At 50.2% G+C, this 26,941-nt stretch overlaps 1 protein-coding gene and 1 long non-coding RNA gene across 2 annotated transcripts in view; one reads left to right on the top strand and one right to left on the bottom strand.

Annotated features, from left to right (window-relative positions):
- Positions 1 to 9,265, bottom strand: part of LOC116552370 — a 25,388-nt gene extending 16,123 nt beyond the window's left edge. The window contains exon 1 of the long non-coding RNA XR_004269352.1: positions 9,149 to 9,265. This is a non-coding gene — a long non-coding RNA (uncharacterized LOC116552370). The remainder of the gene's footprint in view (positions 1 to 9,148) is intronic.
- The window catches only part of ANKRD33B (ankyrin repeat domain 33B), a 92,451-nt gene that overhangs the window by 48,411 nt on the left and 17,099 nt on the right, over positions 1 to 26,941 (top strand). The window contains exons 2-3 of the mRNA XM_032279098.1: positions 4,580 to 4,709; positions 25,942 to 26,082. Coding sequence (XP_032134989.1) covers positions 4,580 to 4,709; positions 25,942 to 26,082 — 271 coding nt within the window. The remainder of the gene's footprint in view (positions 1 to 4,579; positions 4,710 to 25,941; positions 26,083 to 26,941) is intronic.

Here is a 26,941-nt window from a genome sequence, read left to right as displayed (position 1 = left end):
GTGTGTGTGTGTGTGTGTGTGTGTGTGTGTGTGTGTGTGTGTGTGTTTATACATATACGTAGAGAAAGAGATTTGTTTTAATGAATTGGTGTGCATGATTGTAGGGGCTGGCAAGTTCAAAACCTGGAGATCTGGGGAAGAGTTGCACTTTGACTCTGAAGACAGCCCCGCTGGTCAAGTTTCTTCTTTCCAGCGTGTGGGGAGGCCAGCCTTTTTTCTCTTAAGGTCTTCAGCTGATTGGATGAGGCCCACTCACATAACAGAGGGCATCTACTCTGCTCAAAGTCTGTTGATTTAAATATCAGTCTCATTTAAAGAATACCTTCACAGAAATATCTAGAATAATGTTTAACCAAATATCTAGGTACTGTGGCCTAGCCAAGTCGATGCGTGAAATTAATCATCACACGCCTCCCATTCATCTTCCTTCTGTTCTTAACACTTTGGTGTGGTTTTCCTAGATGTTTTCTATGCAGTTTCCTGTGTGTGCATGTGTATGTGTTGAGAGCTTTAATGCACTTAGATAATGATAACCTCCCCCCGCTCCCAACTTTTTTTTGAGACAGGGTCTTGCTTTGTCACCCAGGCTGGAGTTCAGTGCGTGATCTCAGCTCACTGCAGCCTTGCCCTCCCTGGCACGAACAATCCTCCCATCTCAGCCTGCTGAGTGGCTGGGACTACAGATATGTGCTACCATGTCTGGCTAATTAAAAAAAGATTTTTTTTTGTAGAGAGGTGGTCTCACTGTCTTGCTCAAGCTGGTTTCAAACTCCTGGCCTCAAGTGATCCTCCCATCTTGGCCTCCCAAAGTACTGGAATTATAGATGTGAGCCGCCACACCCGACCTGCCTCCCTCATTTAATTTGTGAAAATACTAAGTGATGTTCTGGCCAGGCGCCATGGCTCACACCTATAATACCAGAACTTTGGGAGGCTGAGGTGGGTGTATTATTCGAGGTCAGGAGTACGAGATCAGCCTGGCCAACATGGTGAAACCCTGTCTCTACTAAAAATACAAAAATTAGCTGATCTTGGTAGTGGGGGTGCCTGTAGTCCCAGCTACTCTGGAGGCTGAGGCAGGAGAATCACTTGAACCTGGAGACGGAGGTTGCAGTGAGCCAAGATGGCACCACTGCACACCAGCCTGGGCAACAGAGCAAAACTCTGTCTCAAAAAAAAAAAGTGATGTTCTAAATATTGTATCAGCCTTCCTGAGGTTGCTGTCAGCAGGTGCCTGCTGCACATTTTGAGAAGTTTTACCTTAGGAATCTGGAGGAGTGTGGGGGTGAGAAGGAGAGGCTATGTGTCCAGAGCAGAATCCTTCACCGGTTGGGGTGAGAGGAGGGGAGGGGAGGGTATTCCTGAAAGAGACCTAATTCAGGAGCCAGATACTTCCGGAGCCCTGAGAGCATCCCTCCTGTACCCACCGAGGGAAGACATTCCTTTTAACCCAAGCCCTTTAAGTGTAGGTTGGATGTCAGGGCTGGCAGAGGCAGATGCCATCTGGGACCCTTCCTGAAGCCCAGGTTTGCCATATATGCTAAAAGCTTTCAAAATACCTATTTCCTTTAATCCAGAAATACTGCTTCTTATAATGTCTCCTGAGAAAACAAGAAACAAAATACACAAAGCCTTAGCTCTAGGGGTTTTCATTGCCAGTTTTACTCATAAGAAAGGGAGAAACAGATCATCCCAGTGTCCAAGAATAGGGATTTGTTAAATAATGACAATTCTACCCCACATAGAATAGAATACTCTGTATCTACCAGAAATTTTCACACAGAGTTACTCTTATGGATGTGAAGATATTGGTGATACATTCCTAAGACATATAGCAAATGGTCCTGTTTTCATTTAAAGAAAAACGTGTGCGTGTGTGTGTCTGGTCTATAACATTTTTTCTTTGATTTTTGGATTTTTTTCTGCAATAAATATGAGCTACTTGTGTAATTATATGCAAAGGAAGATGTTACATTATGTTCTAGCTTATGTATTTTATTCATAAGTCAGGAAACTGCAGAATACTAGAGCAATATCTCCATCCAAAGAAGTTAAAAATGATTTTTGGGCACTCCCTGGGTGGATTTACAAGTTTTCTGGTGCATTGATGTGAAAGCAGGCGGATAGGTTAGCTGGGAGGTTGGAGGTGGCAGCAAACTCTCCATTCCCAGAGAAGCCGAAAACCTCAGCGGCTTCTAAGTAGAGCCTGCCTGCAGCCTACTCTTTTCTCTTTAAAATTATTGTGAAACATTTCACTGTATAGCTGGAATGACCTATTTCAAAGGATGCATAAGCTAGAGCATATTAGAGAGCCTTTACCACAGTCAAGAGTTATTGAGTTGATTATGCCGTGGTATGGATGTCAGGGTTAGAAAATCAACGGTATTCTGTAGAACTTTAAAGAGGTTAATATTTGTGATTTAATAGTCCTGTGGGGAGGCAACTAGCCGCCTTATTAAGTGGGCAGGGCTACTTGAGCCCTCTCGTTGTTTCATGAAAAATTATATTCCTATTAAAAATTGGCTGATGCAGTGGCTCACGCCTGTGATCCCAGCACTTTGGGAGACCGAGGTGGGTGGATCACCTGAGGTTAGGAGTGTGAAACCAGTCTGACCAACATGATGAAACTCTGTCTCTACAAAAAATACAAAATTAGCCAGGCATGGTGGCACATGCCTGTAATCCCAGCTGCTTGAGAGACTGAGGCAAGAGAATTGCTTGAACCCAGGAGGCAGAGATTGCAGTGAGCTGAGATCGCATCATTGCACTCCAGTCTGGGCAACAAGAGCAAAACTCTGTCTCAAAAACAAACAAACAAAAAATCTGGTAGAAATTGGGCTGAGCTGCTGTGGAGTTGCTCTCAATGTAAACTCTGTGCCCCGCATGCAGTGGTGGTGTCGCTGGCGGTGCCAAGAATGAAAATTGATTAGCTGCTAGCCTGGGTTGATTTTAGCATCTCACCGTATCTGCATGTGTGCGGCGGTGAACCTGAGGCTGCACTCTTTTCCTTTGTTACGAAGTCTCTTCATCAGCTTGGGCTGCTGCAATGAAACACCGTAGACTGGGCACTTACTCAGAATGGAAGGTGATTCCTCACAGTTCGGGGAGTTGGAAGTCCAAGATCTTATACAGAATGGAAATTTATCTCTCACAGTTCTGGAGGCTGGAAGCCCAAGATCAGGGCACCAGCATGGTGGGACTCGGCCCGGGTCCTCTTCCAGGGTGCAGACTGCAGACTTCTCTGTGTGTCCTCACATGGGGGAAAAAGGCACAAGAGCGCTCTTGAGGTCCCTTTTATGGGACACTGATTTCATTTATGGGGCTCCACCCTTGTGATCTAATCACCCCACCAAAGCCCCACTTCCTAGCGCCACCCCACTGGGAGCTAGGATTTTAACATTTGGTGATAGTTAATTACTAGATCTCCATTGCTTCTCGGCCTTTTGGCTAAGATCTAGTGTGATTACTAGATCTCCAAAGTCAACCCTCAGTGTATCTATCCAGCTTGCTTCTCTCTCCATGACTTCACGTGCTATCTATCTCTGCCTGACGTCTCCACTGGGTTGTCCAGAGACAGTCTCATACAGTGCACTGAGGTCTGCACGCCATCTGTCCCCACAACGGCTCTGTCCCATGTCCTGTCCCTCTCATTTGATGGAACTGCATCCTCTCAGCTGCTACAGCTGAAACTTTGGGGTTATCCTGGACTCTTTTTCTATCCAACCTCACCTCCATTCTAACAGCAAATCTTCCTTTCCAGAATCCAAATTCGCCTCCCCACTGCTGCCCCTACCCTGATGTGACACCATTGTCACCTGCCTGGCCCCACAGTGGCCTCCCACCAGCCCCCGATCTCCACCCTGTTCTTCCAGAGCCTGTTTCCCGCCCAGCAGCCGGAGTGGATGTAGATGATTGGCAGCGGACCGCTTAGCATGCTCCCCCTACTCACGGGGTCCCCAGGGCCCTGTCCACGGCTTCTGAGGCCCCATGTTGCCTCCTGGACCCGGGTCACTCCACTTCTCACTCATTCATCTGTTCTAACCCCGCTGGCCGCTGGGCTACTCCCTGGATGAAGCAGGCATGGTCCTGACTTGGGGCCCTTGCTCGAGCTATTTCCCCCACTGGGGCGTTTCCCTCTCTCTGTATCCCTGTGGCCCATTGCCTTGCCTCTTTCACACATGGGCCCCAGCGTCACCTCTGGCAAGCCCAGCCTGACCACCCTATTCCCTAGAGAGCTGCCCCACATCGCGCACGCACCTTTCTCTATGTTTATTTCCCTATAAGCCCTGTAGTTGGTGCGTTTCCTTCTCTGGGGAAAGCACGCCCTGGGAGGGCTGAGATCTTGATAGTCCACCAATGTTTCCATGCCTAGGCCCTCACTCCAGTCAGTCCTCAACACACATTTGAGAAGGAACGAGTGGCTGGCTCTCTCTAAACCATCTCTGAGAATTGGGACTCCGGGTCCCCGTCACTGCCTGTCCAGCCCCCTGGAGGGTAGTGGGTGCCCCTCGAGGTCCCTGGTGCTGACCGCCATGCTCTGGCTCTGCCCCTCTGACCCACTTCCCCTCTTCATTTCTAGACCGGCCTTATTGTCGCCTGCTACCACGGCTTTGTGGATACCGTGGTGGCCTTAGCAGAGTGCCCCCACGTTGACGTCAACTGGCAGGACAGCGAGGGGAACACAGCCCTAATCACAGCTGCACAGGCAGGTAAGAGCGGGCTTTCCCCTTCCCTCCCAGAGCCGTGACCAGAGCACCACTGCCAGGCAGCCCGGGCTCCCAGTGCGATGCATCAGGATGGAAATGATCAGAAACCATGTCCTGCTCCCAAGGGGTGCCAGGGAAGGGCTGATCGCTGTGAGGGCACACGCTATGCATTTGGGACACTCAATGCATTTACCCACTCATTCAGAATTTGGTACGGGTAGATCAAGCTCTGATGCTGGCTGAAGGTTTTGAATATGAATCTGCACCAGAAAGCCGCCCTTGTCACCGCTTCGCCTGAAGCCTCACACTCCGTCCTGCTCCCGAAGACTGGGGGTGGCACGAGGCTGGCAGACCCACCAGTGGAAGAGACACAGTCCTGTGTCTCAGTGATAGTTAATCATGAAAGTAGACACACGTAGATGACCTTGCACTTTACCTGTAGAGTTAAAGAAACGCCAGGAAGTGTTTCTGAGAGCTGTTAGAGTATCCGTGTAACAAGGTGAGACTAAATGAGTGTGAGCGTCTTGTGAGCGGGTATCCGAGCATGCGGCCTTCAGCCCATGACAGTCATCGAGAGGACGGCACTTATGTCAACATTGGCAAGTGCGTTGTGACCTCCTCTGGACATTTTTTAAAGGACAGACATGAAAGCTGTGCTTGCCTCTTCATAATCACACTTCATTTGGAACGGCGGCCTTGGCCAGGTTTAGCACTGACCCCTTTTAGATTTCTTGGCCTCCAAAGATTCTATGTTTCATCAGTCAAGTTCTCAGTTGCAAGCAAAGAAGCTGCCTGCAGCCGAGCCAGGAAGAACAGGCACTTGTGTGTTGTGGGAAGGAGGGGAAGCTCCCACGATTGTCAGGGGTTGTTGAGAATTCCACTCAGGGCCTGGAAGCTGGAGGAAATGCTCCAGGCCACGCTGTATGTTGCTTCTGGTTGGGAAATGGCTGTTGCTGTCACCGAAGGGAGACCTCCTTGTCCCTTCAAAGCCAGCCTGGGTGGATCTGATGGGCGAGGGGCCAGGGAAGCTGGAAAAAACAGTCTGGCAGTTTCATCCCCCATGGTGGGAATGGTCTGTGCACCCCACTTTCCAGTCAAGATGAATAGAGTGGAGAGCTCTTCAAACTCAGAAAGGGCCATGGGCCGTGCTAACATGTTTTCACCGCCTCAGGTTTCAGAGCATGAGACATCACCTCCGTGGAGGATTCCAGCCTTTGAAACCCCAGCAAGAGTGTGAAAGGGCTTTGTAAGGCATTCAGTGATCATGTCTCATCATTCATTTCCTCTGATGGGCCAGCTGCCATGTCAGGGGCCAAGGATACAGAAGTATATGGCAGCCCTATCCTTAAGTAATTCTGCAGCTCACGGGCCAGAGAAACAAACACGACACCCAGCATCATCTGTCTGCCAAAGCTCGGTGCTGTGGGACGAGAGTACTCCATCTAGCCTGAAGTTTAGGATGAGGTCTTGCAGGAAGGGGGTGTCAGCTGGAAAAGTCTGAGGCAGGCCACCTCAGGCAATACATCGCAAGGCCATGGGGCTGAGAGGGAGCCAGGCAGTTCTCAGGAATGGCGAGTCTTCGGGACAGTGTGCGTGGACACGTAGGATGGCGTGTGCCTAGGAGAGATGAGGGGAGGATGGGGACCAGGTCATCAAGGGTCTAAGCACAATGGAAGAAAATGCATTTCAGTAGCGTGAGGCTGCATGAGTGGTGACAGGGGTGAGAAGATCCTGGGGGCTTAGCAGGGGGCTCAGCACAGGAAGGCCAGGAGCTGTGTGGCTGGAAGCACAGGTGGCGGTGGTGGTGATGTGGGACATGGAGGAGAGCTGGGGTCTAGGATGGCTTTGGGCTTTGGGACAGGGGCTAACACCAACTGCAAAGGGCATGTAAGTCAAAGAAGAGGGGCCGGGCACGGTGGCTCACCCCCGTAATCCCAGCACTTTGGGAGGCTGAGGCGGGCAGATCATGAGATCAGGAGTTTGAGACAAGCCTGGCCAATATGGTGAAACCCTGTCTCTGCTTAAAAACAAAAACAAAAGCGAAAAACACTAGCCAGGTGTGGTGGTGCGTGCCTGTAGTCCCAGCTACTTGGGAGGGTAAGGCAGGAAAATCACTTGAACCCAGGAGGCGGAGGTAGCAGTGAGCCGATATTGCGCCACTGCACTCCAGCATGGGCAAAAGAGGGAGACTGTATCTCAAAAAAAAAAAAAAAAAAAAAAAAAGAAAAAACGGGAGGAACATTGGTTCTGAGCTGGCTGTCATGACTGAAATGAGACCTCTAAGTGAAGAGGTCTCCATGGCAAGACAAGAAGAGAATGGAGCTCTAAAGTCTGGTCCCTGCTGGAAATACAGATGGGGGCAGGTGTTGCTGGCGAAAGCTGGGACATAGATTAGGCCATGATGGTAGGAGAATGTCCGATAAGAAGGGATTTCTTTTCTTATTGATCTGCCAGAGTTCTTTGTGTGTTGTTTTGATTTTGTATTCACTCATAATTGTTTCTTCAGAGTTAGGTGCACATTGTCTGTTTTTGGCAAGAATATGGCATTGGCCATGATGTGTCATTGGCGTGTCCTATCAGGAGCACATACTGCCAGTTTATCCTGGTGTGGGCGATGCTAAATTTAACGAACTGCTCACAGTGATAGTCACCACATGTCTCCATTTTAAAGGCAGATATTTCCCCTCTGTAATTAATAAGTAATCTGCACGTTGATACAGGGAGATTGTATGAATACCCTGTTTCCCCACCAATTTTTGCCATTGATAATCCTTGTCTGGATCATTTATTATACACTTATTATCTGATATTTTACTATAAAGAAGAGCTTTCCTTTAGCTTTGCCCTTTTTTTCAGTGCCGTTACTCATTTTTAAAAATTTCGTGTGTTCTACCTCAATAATGCCTTTGTTCTTTTCAGTGCTGAAGTTATGCCAAACCCAGCCAGTGGGAAACCCCAGAAATGGCTCCAGGGTCCTTTTGTCGTATTTTGGTCAGTTTTGAGTACTTTCCTGATTTATGGCACAGCAGAGTGTTCCACATTCTCCCTGGACTTTCCTAGTCTCATCTGCGACCAGCCATCATGTTGTACCAGAGCGAGCATAGAAAGCCAACACCAACACAAAAGTATGCCAAACTGCAGGGTCTTTATTGCCGGCGACCACAGAGGACTGACGTCCCTCCAACCCGTGGCCCCGAAAGGAGGGTGTCAAGACCTTTTATGACTGTAAACCACCTCCTGGGCAGGGGTAGGGGCAAAGGGCTTTGGACATTCTGTAAACCACTTCCTGGGCAGAGGTGAGGGTGAGGGGCTTCAGACATTCTGATTGTTACTTAAGTGGTTCACAGAAGTCAAGATAAGCATTAGTGAGACCTGAGTCCTCTGTGGCCGCCGGCAATAAAGACCCTGCAATTTGGCCTACTTTTGTCTTGGTGTTGGCTTTCTATGCTCGCTCTGGTACAATAATATCTTCAAGGAATGATAGTTCTTTCTTTAGCGAGCAATGGTATTTAGAAATCAAAATCTGGGCTCTAGCTGTGCCCATTGGCATTAGATGTTATTGCTTGTAGGTGTTTCTGTGAGCAGAGTTAGAAAAAAAAATTTTAAATAAGGATACCTCCAATCCAAATGCAATACCATAGTCTTCCTCCTCTTCACCCTTTCCATATGCTTCTCCCCATTCTTTGTCAGCAGAAACCTGGTTCTAGCAATCACAATGTGTTCACCCATTTTCCTTTCCTACAACAAATGTGCACAAAGTCATGATACTAAAGGATAATTTGCAGAAGCTAAAAAATTTGACCCTTAGGTGGATATAAAGGGAAAACTCATTCATTAGTGATGAGCTAGTAATTAGTTAAGGCCAGTTCAAAGGAAATTTGAAGAACAGACACAGAGAGAAGCAATCACAAATGCTGAAATACATCTGCTAATAGATGCAAAACTGGTCAATATCCTATAAGGCAATAGAGTATAATGTTGTGGGTTATCTTTTCTATGAGGTGAAGTTGTGGACTGAATGATTACGTCCTCCCCATCACATTCATGTGTTGAAGCCCGAACCTCCAACATGATGGCATTAGAAGGTGGGGATTTGGGGAAGTATTACATTTAGATGAGATCATGAGGGTAGGGCCACTGGGATGGGATTAGTGTCCTTAGGAAGAGGAAGAGACCAGAGCTCACTCCCTCCCCACCATGTGAGGACACAGTGAGAAGACAGCTGCCTGCAAACCAGCAGGAGGATCCTCGTCAGCCGGGGAATCTGTTGGTGCCTTGTTCTTGGACTTCACAGCCTCCAGAACTGTGAGAAATAAATGTCTGCTGTTTAAGCCACCCAGTTTGTGGTATTTTGTTATAGCTGCCTGAGCTATAACAGGAAGTGAGCCAGACATCCCTCTACCAGATACGATGCAGTTGATATTGGTATCTAAATATTCAACTATTCTTGTTGAATATTTATACTTAATTGAAATAATTTCTTAAGGGAGGTTTTGTTTAAGGCGTATTAACAGGAAATTGTGTATAAGATATTTAATGAAGTAAGAAATTCAACAAGAATGATTAAGTCACTTGCCAAGTGGTTGTCATTTGATAAACCCTGGTTTACCTGTCTTGCTATTGCGACATTTCGTTTGGAAGGATGTTTGTGTTGTAGCTAACTGTTCAAGTCTGGTGCTGACTGCTGTTCTAAGCCATCACAAAACGCTCAGTTTGTATAACTGAAACTTCCTGCTATTATCTGGAAGTAGCAGAAAAGCACAGCTTTGTATATTGTTTCCTAAAGTATATTAAAATTAAAAAAAGAAACTATTGCTACTAAAAAAAAAAAAAAAGAATCTCTACCAGACATCTCTACTAGATACGATGCAGTTGCCTTGCTGCAGATAGACATTGTTACAGCTTAACTTCTGCCCCTGTAGAACTGTAGAGCAGCCTAGGAACTAAATACTCCCAGAGCGTTCTCTGGACAGCACCTAGCACAGAGCACCCAGCACCAGCACTTACCTGGAGTGGAAAGAGACCCAGTCACCTCATTAGTCCAGTTTTCAGCTATGGACAGTTTTTGTTTTGTTTGTTTGTTTTTAACCAAGAGCCAGAAATTAGAATACCACCATGGCTGCCAACATCAGACCTGTTAAGTAAAAGCCCGCATTTCTTTGTGGTTGTGTTCTTCCCACATAGCCTACCAAAAGTTTTTTGTCGTATACCACAGTTACATTTTTTTAACTTTCTGCAGTCTGTCCAGATTTCAAATCGCTTCCTTATCCGCAAATGCTTACTTATATCACTGAGTCAGTGACCTATTGAATTTTTCTAAGAATATGGATTGTTAAAATTTGCAACATTTTCTCTTGCTTCTTGCAATTAAAAACCAATTTCATTTTTTAAATTGTTTCCTAGGCACCAGACAACCAGGGAGGAATAAATCTATTTCAGATGAAGATGCTGGCCTGACCCTCTAGCCCAGCCCCCTTCCTTTTGAATATCACTTTTACACTGACCTTTGTTTTTCCGGCTTGCTCATCCTTCTGCAGGGACTGCGCTCATCCTGCTCTGGTTTATTTTAAGTCAAGGGTGACACAGGTCCTCTTGGAGACTGGAGGGCGCTCCGGCAAAGGGAGGAGGAAAGGTCTTCAGCTGCTTTCCAGGCTTAGCGCCCAGCAGCCTGGGGAGTGGTGGAAAGAATTCGGGGCCAGGTGCAGCCCTCTCTGCTGTGTGGTTTTACTTCCAAGTTGAGTGTGGCAGGGCAGCCTGTAACAACCAAGGAGCAGCCCCCACCCTTTGCCTGGTGGTACCTCGGGAAGGTGGCATTGGGAGCCTAGTGCCCTACCTGGCCTCATATGTTTGGGGTGTTGAAAAATGGCATTGGTGGGTCTCAAAGCATCCCCATAGACCACCTCTCCTTTGCTGCCCTTTTATCTGTGGGCATTGCTGGAATTTTGCAGGGTTCACGGAATTAGGTGTAATACCCCAGTCCTCCCCATCAGCAGCGGCCTCTGCCATCTTCCTTAAGGAACAGAAATTGAGTGGTGTCCCTCGATGGTTCTTGTCACACTCCTGGCCTCTCCCTGTTGCCTTTGGTCACAGATGGTGTCTTTATCTGCTCAGGAAATCGGGAGCTCTCTGGGGCCTCCTTTGTGAGGGCACTAATCCCACCACTAGGACCCTTCCCTCAGGACCTAATCACCTCCCAAAGCCACCCCCTGTAGCATCACCTTGGGGGTAGGATTTTCGCACAGGAATTTTGGAGGACAAAAGCATTCAGACCGTGGCAGGTGGGACGCTGGGAGAGGAGTGAAGATTCCTGTGTTCTCAGCTGTCCTGGGAGCTGGCCCGCCCAGGGGGAGCCGTGCTGCCAGACAGGGCTGGAGTCCAAGTCAGGTAGCGGGATCGGATGCTGGGGTTTGTACAGGGGTCTGGGCTGTCCTGAGGTCAGTGTCACAGCTGGGAACCTGCCTGCGTGGGCAGGAGGAGGCAAGCAGAGGCCTCAGCAGTTTTCCTGCTTCCTTTACTTGGCCTGGCTGATGTTCTTGGAGGCTGATTTAAAAATACAATACACAGTGTTTGGGGGCAAAATAACCCCACATGAGCAAGGAAATTATGGGTGAATATCTCTTCCACCTCACTCTCAGCCCTGTCTCTAGTTCTGCTGTCTGGAGATAACTGTTGTTAATGATCTGATGGGTTTGCCCTGCCTTTTAAATTTAAATAATAACATTATTATAATGTATTTTTTCTTCTTTTTTCTTTTTTGAGACTGACTTTTGCACTATCACCCAGGTTGGGGGTTACAGTGGCACATCTCAGCTCACTGCAACTTTCACTTCCCGGGTTCAAGTGATTCTCCTGCCTCAGCCTCCCGAGTAGCTGGAATTACAGGCTCCAGTCACCATGCCCAGCTAATTTTTGTATTTTCAGTAGAGACGGGTTTCACCATGTTGGCCAGACTGGTCTCAAACTCCTGACCTCAAGTGATCCACCCACCTTGACCTCCCACAGTGCTGGGATTACAGGCATGGGCCACCAAGCCCTGCCTTTTTTTCCTTTATTACTGGTTTTTGTTACCTTCCCCTACTTACTGATCTACTTAAGCTCTCTGTGGCCACCTCTACATTCACCCACCCTCTGGCCTGGGCTCTGACCCCTGGATAGCCAGCCTAGGCCACTGCCTGAGGCTTTGGGACTGAGTTGAGTTTACATAGGGAGACGGAGGGGAGACGGACTTTACATCATTTAAACAAACAAACACAGATTAAAATGCTTCCTTGTGTGTCTTAATTGCTTCAGTGTGCAGAAGAGATTTTCCCTAATTTCTTTCTGAACCTCCAGGGCTGCCCGTGTCCCCACAGGCACAGTTGCCTTAGACACTGGCTCTCAACCTTGTGCCTCTGGAGTCAGCATCACCTGGCTGGATCATGCGAGCTTTAACACAGATCTGGTGTAAACACAGACTGCCAGCACCTGCCCCTGGAGTCTTTGAACAGGCCCAGGGTGGTGTCCGAGAATCAGCAGATCGACAGGTTTCCCGGTGATGCTGATGCCGCCGGCCCAGGGACACCACGTTGAGGACGGAGGGCTTTGAAGTTTTCATGCCTGATGATGGCAAAGGACCCCTCTCCGTGGGCATTGAAGACCAGCAGAGTCACAAACTCCAGGGGAGATGTTGTCAGACAGACACAGAGGCATCATGGAACTAAAGTGAACATGAAGAAAGCAGCTGAGCCTCGTTCATGACTTTCCTATGCTATTTTGCCAAAGAGGCTATTCAGGCCCAATCAGATGATGGCCCATTTAAATCAATTTCATAATCAGTTTTATTTATTTGATGATTTAATTCCAAAAGTTGTCTCTGTATATGTACCTACAGCAAAAAATGACTACGAAAGTATTACCAGGAAGGAAGAAAAAGATCCCTTCTCAATCTCCCAAACATTCCAGGTCCCTTATCAGCACATGGGAGTCACCTTTTCTGACCTCATTCAGTCTTTTCCAAATACATGCATAAGTACATGTGCTTTTTATTCACATGACTAGGCTAGCTGTGTTCAGATTGTGTTTTCAGTGGTTTTGTTCACGTGGTAATGAATCTAGGAACTCCTGCTGCGTCGGTGCCCCTGAGCCCTGCCTGGCGCTTGGAGCCCTGCCTTCCTGCACGGGATGTGTGGCTCAGGCCTGGTTCCCGATCAAGACTTAGGCCGTGTTACGAGTGCTTTCGCTCACTGTGGTGGATCTGGCTCTTAGGCCAGTCCTTGGACATGAAATACTTCCTTCCTAAATATTTGTTTGAAAAGAGGATATTGTGTAAAATACATGAACCATGGTATACTTAACTGGCCCAGTTACCCGACAGGTGGCTTTTGAATTACCCAATGGCAGCAAGGCTGTCGTGAAGTCCTTTGGGTCTGGGGTGCAGCTCTGAGAACGGCATGTTTAGGGTCCTGGCAGGAAGATGTCAAGCGACAGGTGTGCTCAGAGGGCTGAACAGAGGAATTGATGAGGGCCTGTCAATTACGGAGGCAGGGGTGGGGTTAAGGGAACCAAATTGAAAGGATTAAGGGGAGGGGCTCTGCAGAGAGTGACCCAGGCCAGGAAGCTGGAACCCAAGAGGCAGCCTCAGCCTAGAGCCCCAGCCAGGGGCTGGAATGGGGGGCAGGGCTGGAAACCCCGCTCCTCTACCCCGGTCCCCTGCCGAGCCAACCCAGAGACTTCAGTGGGCCAGAAACCAGGCAGGTGCAGTTGGTGCAGGTCAACTTCCTAGGCCGAAAGCAGGGCAAGGAAGGGAGGCAGTGTGCAGACAGACTCTCAGAACGGAATGGCTTCAGCAGGGGGCATGCCTGTTTTAAGAGTAACACAGCTACCAAGTGGCCTTAGAAAGCTGTGGCAGTTTCTCCGTTACCCCAAGTGCCCAAGAGTGTTCTTGCCAGCCCTGGCTGAGATCAGTCTTTTCAGGATTTCCTCAAAATGAACCAAAACTCTGGTTTTCAGTCGTACTTCCCCAACTCTCTTTCGAGCCTGTTAGGATGCTTTTGGCTTCAACGGTGAGGACACTGCCTTCTCTTGCAACACAAGATGCTGCAGGCGACAGTTGCAGGGGTGCCACACTGAGTATCTGGGTGATGCTAGGACCTAGAGCCACTTCTCAGAAATACTCTCGCCTGTCCCTCGTGGTCCCAAGGTGGCCCCAGCCACTAGAAGGGCCACGGGGATCCACGTTGTAACAGTCAGAGATGGCAAGGAAAGGGGCAACTCCCTGTCGGTGTTTCCTTTTATAAGACAGCAAAACATTTCCAGAAGGCTCCAGCAGAGTGTCGTTGCCGTCTCAGCAACCAGGGTTGCGTCACAAGCCCGAGCCAAAACAGTGATGGAGAATGTAGACAGTCAGTGTAGACAGCAGTCGCGCTGAGCAGAATCAGCATTGTGAAGCAACGTTTTAAAGCAACCATATGTTTATGTGATTCGCTATGGCAACGGGGTTGGTTTGAGATTTGTGAGTACAAATTCGGATGCAAGTGCCTTCGTCTGCCTTTTGAGTGTTCTCTAAAAAGTCTAATTTCCTCGGCTATTTAATGCATAATGAAAATACAGCCAAATCTGTACTAGGTCTGTAAATGGAGAGAATGTATGAAAATAAATCCTCGTGTAATCCCTAAATCTCATTTAGCTAGTCATTTCAACTTTCACCAACCCCCCTCTAACAAAAATAAAATAACCAAAGACATGAATAGGAAGTCCCGTGGATGGAGTTGTGTGTTTATTTTGTTTCCGTGTTGTGCCTTAACAGAACAGCACGAACGTGGTGAAGTGAGGAGACGCCAGGGGTCTCCTTGAGCTGGTGATGGGATAGAGCCCTTGGAGCTTGTTTGGGGTATAAGGAACCCCTGATAGGTGTTTGCAGCTTGTTATTTCTTACATTTACTGGTAAATGTCTGAAGGCTATGTGCCGGCAGCCAGCCTGGCAGGACTGCCGTTGCATGGGGCCCAGGGTCGGGGACAGATCGGCCGAGATTCTGAGGGGTGGCTGTGTGTTTGGGCTGCGGGGGAGGCCTGGCTCCTGAGCTGAATGAGGGAGAGTCCCAGTTCAGAGGAGAATTTAAGACTTGGTCAGATCCCAGGAACAATGCCTGTTCGCGTTATTTATCTTATTAGCCGTGTACATGATCATGATCTTGTGTCACCTCTTCGGGATGTCCATGTTGTTTTGAAGTGCTTTCTTTTTTCTCAATTTGTGCCGTTTCAAATAAGAGATTTGAACTTGGTGAGTCTCAGTTTCCTAACGTTGCCTTATCTTTTCCCTTGAGCTTTCCTGAGGTCTTCTGATTGGCCATGGCAGTGCCACACCCTGCCCGCTCACCAGGTGGGAGGGCCCCTCAGCTAGCTTGGGGCTTGCCGGGTTCCTCCATCAGACCCCGACCTGCCCTGCAAAGAGCAGGGATGCTGCCCTCCCCTCCTAAGCCTGCATCTCCACCTGCGTGTTAAACGCCTTATGCTAAGAATTCCTGGAGTCTGTTCGCGCCGTGTGGCTGGTGTGATGTCGCATTTCCAAAGCCGGCAGCCCCCTCTACTGGCCTGGTCTGGAGAACTGCGTTTGAGAGTCTAGAGTCAGTCCAGTCTCAGACAACATAATTCTGTCACATTTTCCCATTTTGGAGCAGCTTATGTTTATTGCCATTTTTTTGACAGAGTTTCGTTCTTGTTGCCCAGGCTGTAGTGCAGTGGCGCGATCTCGGCTCACTGCAACCTTCGCCTCCTGGGTTCAAGTGATTCTTCTGCCTCAGCCTCCCAAATAGTTGGGATTACAGGCACCCGCTACCATGCCCAGCTAATTTTTATATTTTTAGTAGAGGTGGGGTTTCACCATGTTGGTCTCGATCTCTTGACCTCGTGATCCACCCGCCTCGGCCTCCCAAAGTGCTAGGATTATAGGTGTGAGCCATTGCGCCCGGCCTTTCAAATTTTTAAAAATTTTTTTGAGATTGTGTCCCACTCTGTTACCCAGGCTGCAGAGCAGGGCCGTGATGTCGGCTCACTGTAACCTCTGTGTCCCAGGCTGAAGCAATCCTCCCATCTCAGTCCCAAGTAGCTGGAACTACAGGTGCTCATCACCATGCCCAGCTAATTTTTTGTAGAGATGGGGTTTTACCATGTCAGCCAGGCTGATCTGGAACTCCTGATCTCAGGTGATCCACCCACCTCAGCCTCCCAAAGTGTTGGAATTACAGGCGTGAGCCACCATGCCTGGCCAGCGCAGCTAATTTTTAATTTTTTTTTTTTTTTTTTTTTGAGATGAGATCTTGCCATGTTGCCCAGGCTTGTATCAAACTCGTAGGCTCAAGTGATCCTCTAGCCTCAGCCTCCCTGGCCTCTTCTGGCCTCAGCCTCTCTGCTGGGATTACAAGCGTGAGCCACCTTGCCCATTCTGACACTTTAAATAAATAAACTTTTCCTAAAGGAGAATTAGGAATGTTTCAGCCTTTTCATCTAATGCATATTTATTGAGCAACCCAGAGCGTGCAATCAGTTGGAAGTTGTAGGCTTGTGATCTGGGTAACAAGGGCTGTGGCGGCTGTGGGAACCCACATGTGCATGGGGATGTGGACAATGAGACACCGTGGAGTCAGGGGCACTAAGGAAGACCTGGCATTGGAAGGGATGGCTCATCAGGTCACCAGGTAAAAAGAGGAGGCAGAATAATCCAGGTACTCCTTGTGCAGAGGCCACTAGATTAGAGGAAGCCTGGCTCGTGGGTGAATCACACAGAGAGCTGGCTGTGTGAGCACAGAGTGAATTGGGAAGGCACTGGCGGTGAGAGCTGGCAGTGAAGAGTTGGGACCTCATCTAAAGAGGAGAACCCATGGAGAGTTTCAGATGAGTAGTGGGAGTGGGCGGAGGCCCTTCCTGGTGTCACCGTGCTGCTGGTTGGAGAATGGATGGGTGCAGAAGTGGGACCAGGGAGGCTAGTTAGGAGGGGAGCTGTGGCCCTGTGGGGATGTGTGGCCCAGGTCAGGGATGGAGAAACAAGGACAGCTTTGGGAAATGTTAAATTGTTTTGTAGAGACGCGGTCTCACCATGCTGCCCTGGCTGGTCTCAAACTCCCAGGCTCAAGTGATGTCACAGGTGCAGTTGGCAGAATGTGGCGATTGCTTGGGTGGGTGTGGGGGATGTGGAGGGCTTGGGACTGAGCCCAGATGCCTGGCTTGGGTGATGGGGAGACTGCTGGCGTTCATCACTGAATAAGGGGTGTGGGCGAGGAGCAGCTTCGGAGGAAAGATGTTCTGGGCTTGATGCATTGAATTTGGTCTGCTTGTAGGAAACCCATGATGAAATACTCAGTAGACAGATTCTCAGGCAAAAAACTCGAGACGAGACAGGACTGGAGAGAGTTGATATGGAAGCTTTAGAGCTGAAACTTGGACCCACGGGAGTGTAAGGATCACCAAAGGAGAGTGAAGGAGAGGAGGAGGGGCTTAGCAGGCAGCCGAGGAACAGCAGCATTTCAGGCAGGAGAGAGCAGGAGCTCAGAAAGCAAGTTGAGAAGGCGGAAAATCAGAAGAGTGAGCATCCACGTGTCCATGGAAAGACTGTGTTTCTTTCTTTTTTCTTTTTTCTTTTTTTTTTTTGAGACAGAGTCCCTCTCTGTTGCCCAGGCTGCTGTGCAGTGGCGCAATCTCAGCTCACTGCAACCTCTGCCTCAGTCTCCTGATTAGCTGGGATTACAGGCACCTGCCACCATGCCCAACTAATTTTTGTGTTTTTAGTAGAGACGGGGTTTCACCATGATTGCCAGGCTGGTCTTGAACTTCTGACCTCATGATCCACCCGCCTTGGCCTCCTAAAGTGCTGGGATTACAGGCCTGAGCCACTGCGCCCGGCCAAGAGCATGTTTCAGAATGGATGAAAGAGGACTGAGTGGAAAATGCTGTGGAGATGTTGTGCGTGATGAGAACTGACAAATCATCATGGTGTCTCATTGTAAGAAGGTCACTGGGGACTGCTGGGGGAGCTTTCAGGAAAACCAGAGAGTGTCGGTAGCAAGAGTGAGTAGATGGCTCTGGAGGTGGACTGAAGAGGAGTTGAATGATTTGATGGAGGGTGAAGGGAACAGGAAGACGGTCCCACAGGGGCTTCTGTGAGTCGCATATGCTTTTAAGGTGAGAGACCCTCGAGCATGCATGCATGTCAGCTAGCTGCTGCTGTGTCACAATCCCACACTCTGGGATATTTTTCTTGCTCCTGCGTCTGTGGGTGGGCTGGGGATCTGTTGATCTAAAGTGTCCTTGCTCACGTCTGTGGACAAGCCGGGGACCTATTCTTGGGCACTTTGGCTGGGGCAGCTCTGCCGCGTGCATGACTCATCCTCTTCCTGGGAGCAGCGAGCCAGCCTGGGCGTGTTCTTCTTAGAGAGACAGCTGAGGCACAACCATGCGTGAAAGTCTGGATAAGAACATTTCAACCTTTCCTTCTCTTATGCCTGCAAACATCCCATCGGCCAGTGGTCTGCTAGACAGAAAAGCTGGGAAGTCACTTAGCAAAGGGCAGTGTGAAGAATGTGGGCCATCCGTGCATTGTAGGAGCTGAGAGCCTTCTGAGGGTTCACTGATAAATCAACTTGCAAAAGGCAGGTGAATAAGAGAAGAGGCATACAAATGTATTTAACGTGTGGACATGGGCGCCTTTGGAATGAAGACACAAAGATACAGGAGAAATTTTCCATTTTTCTATTTAGCTTCAACAAAGTGTGGACAGTCATGTAGAAATACAGTTGGACATGCCGGGCGTGGTGGCTCATGCCTGGAATCCCAGCACTTTGGGAGGCCAAGGTGGGCCCCTTGGCTGGATCATTCGAGGTCAGGAGTTGGAGACGAGCCTGACCAAAGTGGTAAAACCTCGTCTCTACTAAAAATACAAAAATTAGCCAAATGAGGTGATGCATGCCTGTAGTCCCAGCCCTCTGGGAGGCCGAGGTTGGCGGATCGTGAGGTGAGGAGTTCAAGACTAACCTGGCCAATATGGTGAAACCCCATCTCTACCAAAAATACAAAAAAATTAGCCGGGCGTGGTGAACACGCCAATTGTCCCAGCTACTCAGGAGGCTGAGACAGGAGAATTGCTTGAGCCCAGGAGGCGGAGGTTGCAGTGAACCGAGATCGCGCCACTGCACTCCAGCTTGGGGTACAGAGTGAGCCTCCATCTCAAGGAAAAAAAAAAAGAAGAAGAAGAATTATAATGCTAATAGATGGAGTGGGGAAACCGCAGACCCACCTGTCTAGATGCTTCCAGTTTCCTCGCAGCAGCATCCTTCCTTCTGGGAAGGACCCTCCCTGTAGAGGGGGCGTTGGGACCTGCAGTCAGACAAGGCAGATTCGTATTGTATGTTAGGGCAATATTTGTAGGTTTTATGGCTGGCTTTAGGGGAAAGAGGGCCTGGTTCCAAAGATCTGCCTTGGGGAAGAGGGATTCCAGTTTCCATGGCCACAGGGAAGAAGGAACTGAGAGACAGGAGGGTGGAGAGAACCTTTGCTTCTGAGGCCTTCGTTGCGGGGTATTGTTTTCTGAGCCGCAACAGCATTCTGAGGGGAGTGCGTCTCCCAGGAGGGAGAGGTGAAGAGAAGTGGGAGGGATATGATACAGAAATGTTCCCTACCAGCGGCAGGGGTGGTCGGCACAGGAGGGGAGGAGCGGGACAAGCCTCTTTCAGCGAGAGGAGAATCCCCTGCATTTTCCTTTCTTTTTCTTTTTTTTTTTTTTCTTCTTTTTTTTTGAGACATGAGCAGAGGTCGCCCAGGCTGGCCTATAGTGGCGCGATCTCTGCTCCCTGCAACCCTCTGCCTCCTGGGTTTGAACAATTCTCCTGCCTCAGCCTCCCGAGTAGCTGGGATTACGAGTGCACACCACCATGCCAGGGTAATTTTTGTATTTTTAGTAGAGACGAGGTTTCGCCATGTTTATTAGGCTGGTCTTGAACTCCTGACCTCATGATCTGCCCGCTTCGGCCTCCCAAAGTGTTGGGATTACAGGCGTGAGCCACCGTGCTCAGCCATCCCCTGCCTTTTCAATAGAAAATGTCAACTGAGGAATGACGAGGTTCATAAACTTGGAAAGAAGAGCTTTTTCCTCATAAGGGGGTGCAGCCTGCCGAGCGGCCATTGTGACAGGCTGGGAAGCAGAGCCTCCGGCCAGAAGCCAGAAACAGACCCTTGCAGGGCAGAACAAGACAGAAATGTGTGCTGGATGAGATGGGCCAATACACATGTTCTATGGGGGAAGCATGGAATGTTGATGAGAGGAGAAACACACACGTGTGCAGTGCAGCTCCGTGCCTGTCCCTGGGACCTGTGTTCAAAAAGCGACAGCATTAGCACCATCTGGAAGGGTGGAGTTTGCAGGCCTCTGACGTCAAAAGGTGAAGCAGGGGACATGGAAGCCCGCACTGTGCGGCCTCCGTGGACCTGCCGGCCCCACCCGAAGCCATGGCGGGTGTCTCATGAGGAAGGATGCTGGTCAGTTGTTTTGTCCGAATTGCAGAAGGGTGAGGCAGCATCAGTTGATATCAGTGGCAGAGTCTTTAGGACGGACTGGTTTCTGCTCAGCCTTAGGAAACTGAGCCCCACAGTGGTTAGCAAGGAAAGGGTGTAACGCGGTGCCTTGCCCTTCCATCCTGCCAGAGCCGGGACCCAGTTTTCAGGGGTCCCCTTGGCCAGGAGGGGGTCGGTTCGGTCAGTTGGAGGGCTCAGGGTTTCACTTTTCCTTCTCAGAGGCCTGTGAATGTGGGCGGTATGTGGGGGGACGGGGGAAAGCCGAGGGGCTTCCCTTCTGGTGGTTTCTGTTCCCTCAGTGAGCATGATGGTGAGTCACCCGGGGGGGTTTGTGTGAGGGAGGTGACTTCCATGTGAAAAGTTTAACATTTTCCCCATTGGGCCTGGGAACTGCAGGAGCGCTGTTGGGCCAGACTGGTGGGGGGGGGGGTGGCGAGGGTGTCCGCCTCCATGTGTCTCCCGACCAAGGCGACTTGGCATCCCTGCAGGGCAGAGCCGGGGTGTGGGGGGCCGGGCAGCATGGCTGGCTTTCCTCTTTCGCATGCCCCAGACCTGTCCATCCAAGCACTCCTCTCCCTCCTCCTGCCCGCCCGGGGTGGGGGCCTAGGCTCCGTCTCTGCCTCCTGAACGCTCCCGTGGCTTCCTGGTGTGGTCCCCGCCACGGGGAGCGCCTCAGGCCCAGGGTGGAGAGGCCCCACACCAGGCGAACAGCCAGCTGTGAATCATCATCCGACCTTGCGCTCGTTTTGAATGACTCTGTGCTAGTTCTCCCCTTTTTACTTTTACTTTTAATTTTTATTTGTTTATTTATTTTGAGATGGAGTCTCGCCCTATTACCCAGGCTGGAGTACAATGGCATGATCTTGGCTCACTGCAACCTCTGCCTCCTGGGTTCAAGTGATTCTCCTGCCTCAGCCTCCCGAATAGCTGGGATTACAGGCGCCTGCTAATTTTTGTTTTTGCAGTAGAGACGGGGTTTCCCCATGTTGGCCAGGCTGGTCTTAAACTCCTGACCTCTGGTGATCTGTCCACCTCGGCCTCTTAAAGTGCTGGGATTACAGGTGTAAGCCACCACACCCGGCCAGTTCTCCTCTTTTTTAAAATAAACTTTTGATTTGAGAACAGTTTATACTTACAGAGAAACCGCAAACACTGTACAGAGAATGCCTGTGTGCCTTGCCCCGGTCCCCTCTGCTGTTAAGATCTGACATTCGTGCTGTGCTGGACACAGTGAATGGACCGCTATCAATGCACCACTGTTAACTGAAGTCCAGTCTTTATTCAGATTTCCTCAGCGTTTCCCAGATTTCCTTCTTCTGTGGCAGGATTGCACGTGGCATGTAGCCCTCGTGGGTCCTCAGGCTCCCCTTGGCTGTGCTGTGAGTATCTCAGACTTCTCTTGTTTTTCATGACCTTGACAGTTTTGAGGGGGACTGGTTGGGTACATTGTAGAATGTTCCTTAATTTGGATGTGCCTGATGCTTTTCTTGTGATGAGACTGGAGTTCTGAGTTTTTGGAGGAAGACCCTCGTGTAAAGGACTATTCCCAGCACATGGCACCAGGAGACCCGCTACCAAGCTGACCCATCATGATGACGCTGGCCTTGGTCACCTGACTGAGGACATGTTAGTAGGTTTCTCCACCGTGAAGATCTCTCTCCTCTCCCGTTTCCACGTAATACTCTTTGACGGGAAGTCATTGCACACAGCCCTCGGGTTAAGGAGTGGGGAACTATGTTCTAGCTTCTTGAGAGTGGAGTGCCTGCCTAGATTACTTGGAATTTTTCTTCCAGGAGATTTTTCTATTCTGCTGAGCACATTTTGCCCACGTTATCTCCTGTAATTTTCACAACTGGGAGGTTGATACCATCTCTTATCTTATAGATGTGGAAAAGTTGACTTCCGAAAGCCACCCAGATTCTAAGTGGCAGACCTGGGCCTTGAACCTGGCTGTTCCCAGAGTCGGCTCTCTTCATTACTGAGCTCATTGTCTCCACTATGTCCCAGTGACACGATTTCATTCAAATGCACTTCCTCATTGGGGCACTTGTGATCCTCTCTTAAGCAGCGTAGGGCTCATTGTGGGTGAGGGGGTGTTCTGGGGTTCTCTAGGTGAGCCTACCCTTTAAAAGGGCTTCTCTGAGGATTTCAGGAACCAAGCCTGATTCATAATGTCCAAGTTGGACTGGGCTCAAACTAGTCAGGGTCTCACTCTGTCACCCAGACTGGGGTACAGTGGTGGATTCTCGGCTCACTGCAACCTCCACCTCCCAGGTTCAGGCAATTCTCCCACCTCAGCCTCCCGAGTAGCTGGAAATACAGGCATGCACCATCACGCCCAGCTAATTTTTGTATTTTTAGTAGAGACAGGGTTTCACTATGTTGGCCAGGCTGGTGCCCTCAAGTGATCTGCCTGCCTCAGCCTCCCAAAGTGCTGGGATTACAGGAGTGAGCCACCGTGCCCAGCCTCAAACCAGATTTCAATATGGCGTGTGTTTGGGTTTCCTTGTGCATGGAAGGCTGTGTATCTCATATATATATTTTAGGAAAACTCCCTTTGGTTAGTCATCATGGTTTTTAAAGAAGAAAGGTTAATATGTATATATTCTTAGAAGTATTGGGTCCACCTTTGATTTCCATTGAATGGGTTCCTCTGTGTGATAAGAGGTATTATTCTGTTTTCCTGGGAAAGCCCGTGGGAAACAGGGTGTGATTTCTGGGATCATCGGAAGCTCAGGCTTAGAGTCAGAACAAGTCGGCTGCATGTTGGTCTTTGTGAACTCAACATAACAGGCAGAACAGGTGTGTATAATGGGTGGCTTGCCTTGTGGACTTCCAGTTTTTCTTCTTTCCATCTGTTCAAAGTGCTTAGGATATATCAGTGCAAAGGAACGTCCTGCTGAAGACTGTGACGGACACTCTATTTCACAGTTTAAAAAAATGGCTCCAAACGAATTGCAGTTGGTTTCACTATGACCCTGGCTAAATCTGACAGGTGCCATCAAGCCTTTAACTGGACCTTAAACCAAACTGAGATCAAAGGATGCCCCCACCTTCCCCCACTACCCAGGTGAAAGTCATTCAGCAGCTCTGGGTGCCTGACTGCTGGCCTTACCCTCCCCCGTCCTGTAAAAGATGTTTTATAAAAGAGGAGGGAGGATGATGTGGTGTAAACCAGTCAGAAAAGCACCGGAGGCTGTCTGTGAGTCACACAGCCGGGGGTCTCCCTTTGTTTCCTGCTTGCTAAGGTCCTAATTCATCAGGGCTTCTCTTTCAAAAAGATACATGCGTGTTCCCCTTTTCACATGTGCGGTGAGCTCAGGAGATGTGATGAGGTCAGTGGTAAGGCGCCGCCATGATCTGCAGGAGGGTTCACCCCGGATCGTGGCTGCCTGTTGGTTCTTCACTTGGATTGATGAAGAGCAAATCCACAGCAAATCACATTGGTGGGGCAGCAGCCCCCAGCGGCCCTCAAAGGAGGAAGTTCCAGCCCCGGCAGTGTTATCCCTCGGAGGGTGGCTGGGGAGACAGAGCCGCCTGATGAATCGGAGGGTTTCATATTGGATTTACTGAACTGAAGGGGCTGGGGGAGCAGAGGCCAAGGGCGCCCAGCCCTGCCTCCTGGAGATCTGAGCTGCAGCGGGAAATTCTGGAAGCTGCCGCAGCCTCAGGCTGGCTTGGTATTCTCAGTCTGCGGAGGTGAGCTGGGCCCGGGAGGCAACTCAGGTCTCATGGCTGCCTGACACCAGAGCAATGTCCTTGCAGCCTCTCTCCCATCCCAAATCTCAGGCAGTGCCACCCATTGGAAGTTTCTGTGCAAACCAGATGCCAGTGGGGATTCTGGGCCCCTGGGCCCGGCTTCTCCATGATTCAGGGGCTCCTGAGGGGAGGTAATACCAAATTAAGGAGGGAGTGCATAGGAATGGCCACGAGGCCCCCAAAGCCCCGATAGTCGGGGCTGGAAGGAACATACTTGAGTCGGAATGAATGAGTGGGGATTTCTGAGCACTGCATCATGGGTGCTTAAGAGTGGGGCCTGTGTCCAAGCACAGTGGCTCACACCTGTAATCCCAGCACTTTGGGAGGCTGAGGCAGGAGGACTGCTTGAATGGAGGAGTTTGAGACCAGCCTTGGCAACACTGGGAGATCCCATCTCTACAAAAATATTATAAAAGAATTAACTGGGTGTGATGGTGCTCACCTGTGAGGCCAGTTACTTGGGAGGCTCAGGAGGGAGGATCTCATGAGCCTGGGAGGTCTACACTACAGTGAGCTCTGATCGCGCTCCTGCACTCCAGTCTGGGTGACAGAGAGAGTCTCCATCTCTTAAACAAACAAAGAGGATGGGAACTGCGTAACCTGCACCTCCCCTGGGATTCAGGAAGAGAGACTGGCAGACAGCTCACATTCCCAAGGGCTTCAGACTCATCAGCAGGGGCCTGCCAGAGGTGACAGCTGAGGGGAGGGTGCAGCGGAAGGGAGAAGAAGCTCTTCCACCAGGTGTGGTCGGTCATGAAGGAGGGAAATCTGAGATTTCACTCTAGGATAGTGGTTCTCAGCTGGGGTGTTCCTGTACCGCCAGTGGCGATTTGGCAGTGTCTGGACACAGTTTTAATTGTCACAACCTGTGCAGGAGTGGGGATGGCTGCTACTGGCGTGTAATGGGTAGAGAGCAGGGATCTGCCCTGCAGTGCACGGGCAGTCCCCACAGCCAAGAGTCATGCACCGCCCCCATGCCGACTGTGGCAACTGCTGAGGCTGGGACCTGCCCCAGGGCGCTGAAGTGGGGGAGGGCGGGGTGCACTCACACAAGGACTTAGGGGCTAGCTGGCACCGGGCGGCATGGACAGTTGACCCAAGGGGATGCTCTCCCAGACCATTTTGGCTTTGCATGGTGAATCCTGGAAACAGCACTGTTGCTGTGATGTTCTCCTTATTCGCCATTCACCTAGAGCACCGTGGGCCCGTCTGGGAATGGGCTGAAAGTCAGATCCTTTTTGGAGGTACAAGTTGACAAAAGGGAGAAATCTGTGTTGTCTAAGAAATCTCCTTACCCACTTTGCTTTATAGCCAAGGGCCTTGCTTGCGACACTCTGTGGGATGTATGTGGGGGTAGGGGGAGAGAGAGAGAGAGAGAGAGAAGGAAAGAGAGAGAGAGAGGCTGACTGCAGGAGGGAGCGGGCACAGTAGAGAGAGAGACTCCTGCTTCTGGGTGGGAACTGGCACTGTCCTATTGCTATGACGATGGCTTTTTCCTCCCTGCAGCTCCAGAGCACTTGGAAGTGGTTCTGAAGCTCATTTGCAGCTTTCGCATCTGTTTGCATGGGCGTCTCCTGCTGGGAGTTGAGGCTTCCTGCCTGCATTTGGTGCCTGGGGCTGCGCTCCCTACCTGCCGGCAGCCTCCCTGCTCCCCACATCCACCCCGGCAGTGTGATGGGGCAGCTCCTCCCCCGAGTGCTTTGCTGAAGGGGACCCGCATGAACCCCAAACAGCAGTGCTGCAGCCAGGGCAGCGCCCTCTGCTTTCCTCCGTTTCCTGGGCTCCAGGAGAATTCTATCTTGGAGTTCCAGGAAAACACACAGCAGACCGGCTGGTCCAGGGCTGTCTTGGCGTCTCTTTCTCTTTCTAGGAAGGCCTGGCTGGATCGGCACATTTTGTGGGAGTGGGAACCAATGCACGTGTACACTTCTCTTTACAGGACACGCGATCATCACCAACTACTTGTTGAACTATTTCCCCGGTCTTGACCTTGAGAGGAGGAACGCGTTCGGGTTCACCGCCCTGATGAAAGCCGCCATGCAGGGTCGAACCGACTGCATCCGAGCCCTGATGCTGGCAGGTATGTCCCCTGTCCCCTGCAGCTTGCAGGGGCCCCGGGGCAGCAGGGTTGCTCCTTTACAGAATGTTTTGATAGTAATCATCCCCATAGAAACAAAGCCTGGTTGCAATAAAGAATAGATTCGTCACTGAGGTGTACTGCTGTCATTATCTGAGTTTTTAAAAAAGCCAAAAGCAAGTGCTTTCAGGATCACGGAGAGAAGTCACAGCATTGGTTCCTGTGAGGATGCCCCTTTCTGCTCCCTGCTGAGCTTGGCAGTGGATGGCATCTTCCCTCACCCCCTATTTTTCTCCTGCCCACCCATTCTACTCTCCAAGCCCTGTTCTGTTCCTCCTCAGAAAGGGGTGATGTCTTGGCTGTAAATGGCAAGACTGTGCTGCTGAAGGTGGGCATAGCAGCTGTGGGAATGGCCCAGGCAGTCCTAGCTCTCTGCTTGCTGGTGGGTGGCATTGCATAGTAACGGTAAGAGGTGACGTGGAATTGCATGGTAACATTAGGAGGTGACGTGGGGTTGCGTGCTGGTGTTAGGAGGTGACGTGGAATTGCATGGTAACGTTAGGAGGTGACGTGGGGTTGCGTGGTGGTGTTAGGAGGTGACGTGGGGTGCGTGGTGGTGTTAGGAGGTGACGTGGAATTGCATGGTAACGTTAGGAGGTGACGTGGGGTGCATGGTGGTGTTAGGAGGTGACGTGGGGTGCGTGGTGGTGTTAGGAGGTGACGTGGAATTGCATGGTAACATTAGGAGGTGACGTGGGGTTGTGTGCTGTTGTTAGGAGGTGACGTGGAATTGCATGGTAACGTTAGGAGGTGATGTGGGGTGCGTGGTGGTGTTAGGAGGTGACGTGGGGTGCGTGGTGGT

Source organism: Sapajus apella, unplaced genomic scaffold, assembly GCF_009761245.1.
Source record: "Sapajus apella isolate SASKATOON/1434 unplaced genomic scaffold, GSC_monkey_1.0 scaffold11, whole genome shotgun sequence".
Taxonomy (NCBI): Eukaryota; Metazoa; Chordata; class Mammalia; order Primates; family Cebidae; genus Sapajus; species Sapajus apella.
Note: the sequence above shows the minus strand (reverse complement) of the source record. Positions and strands in the feature narration are given on the sequence as shown.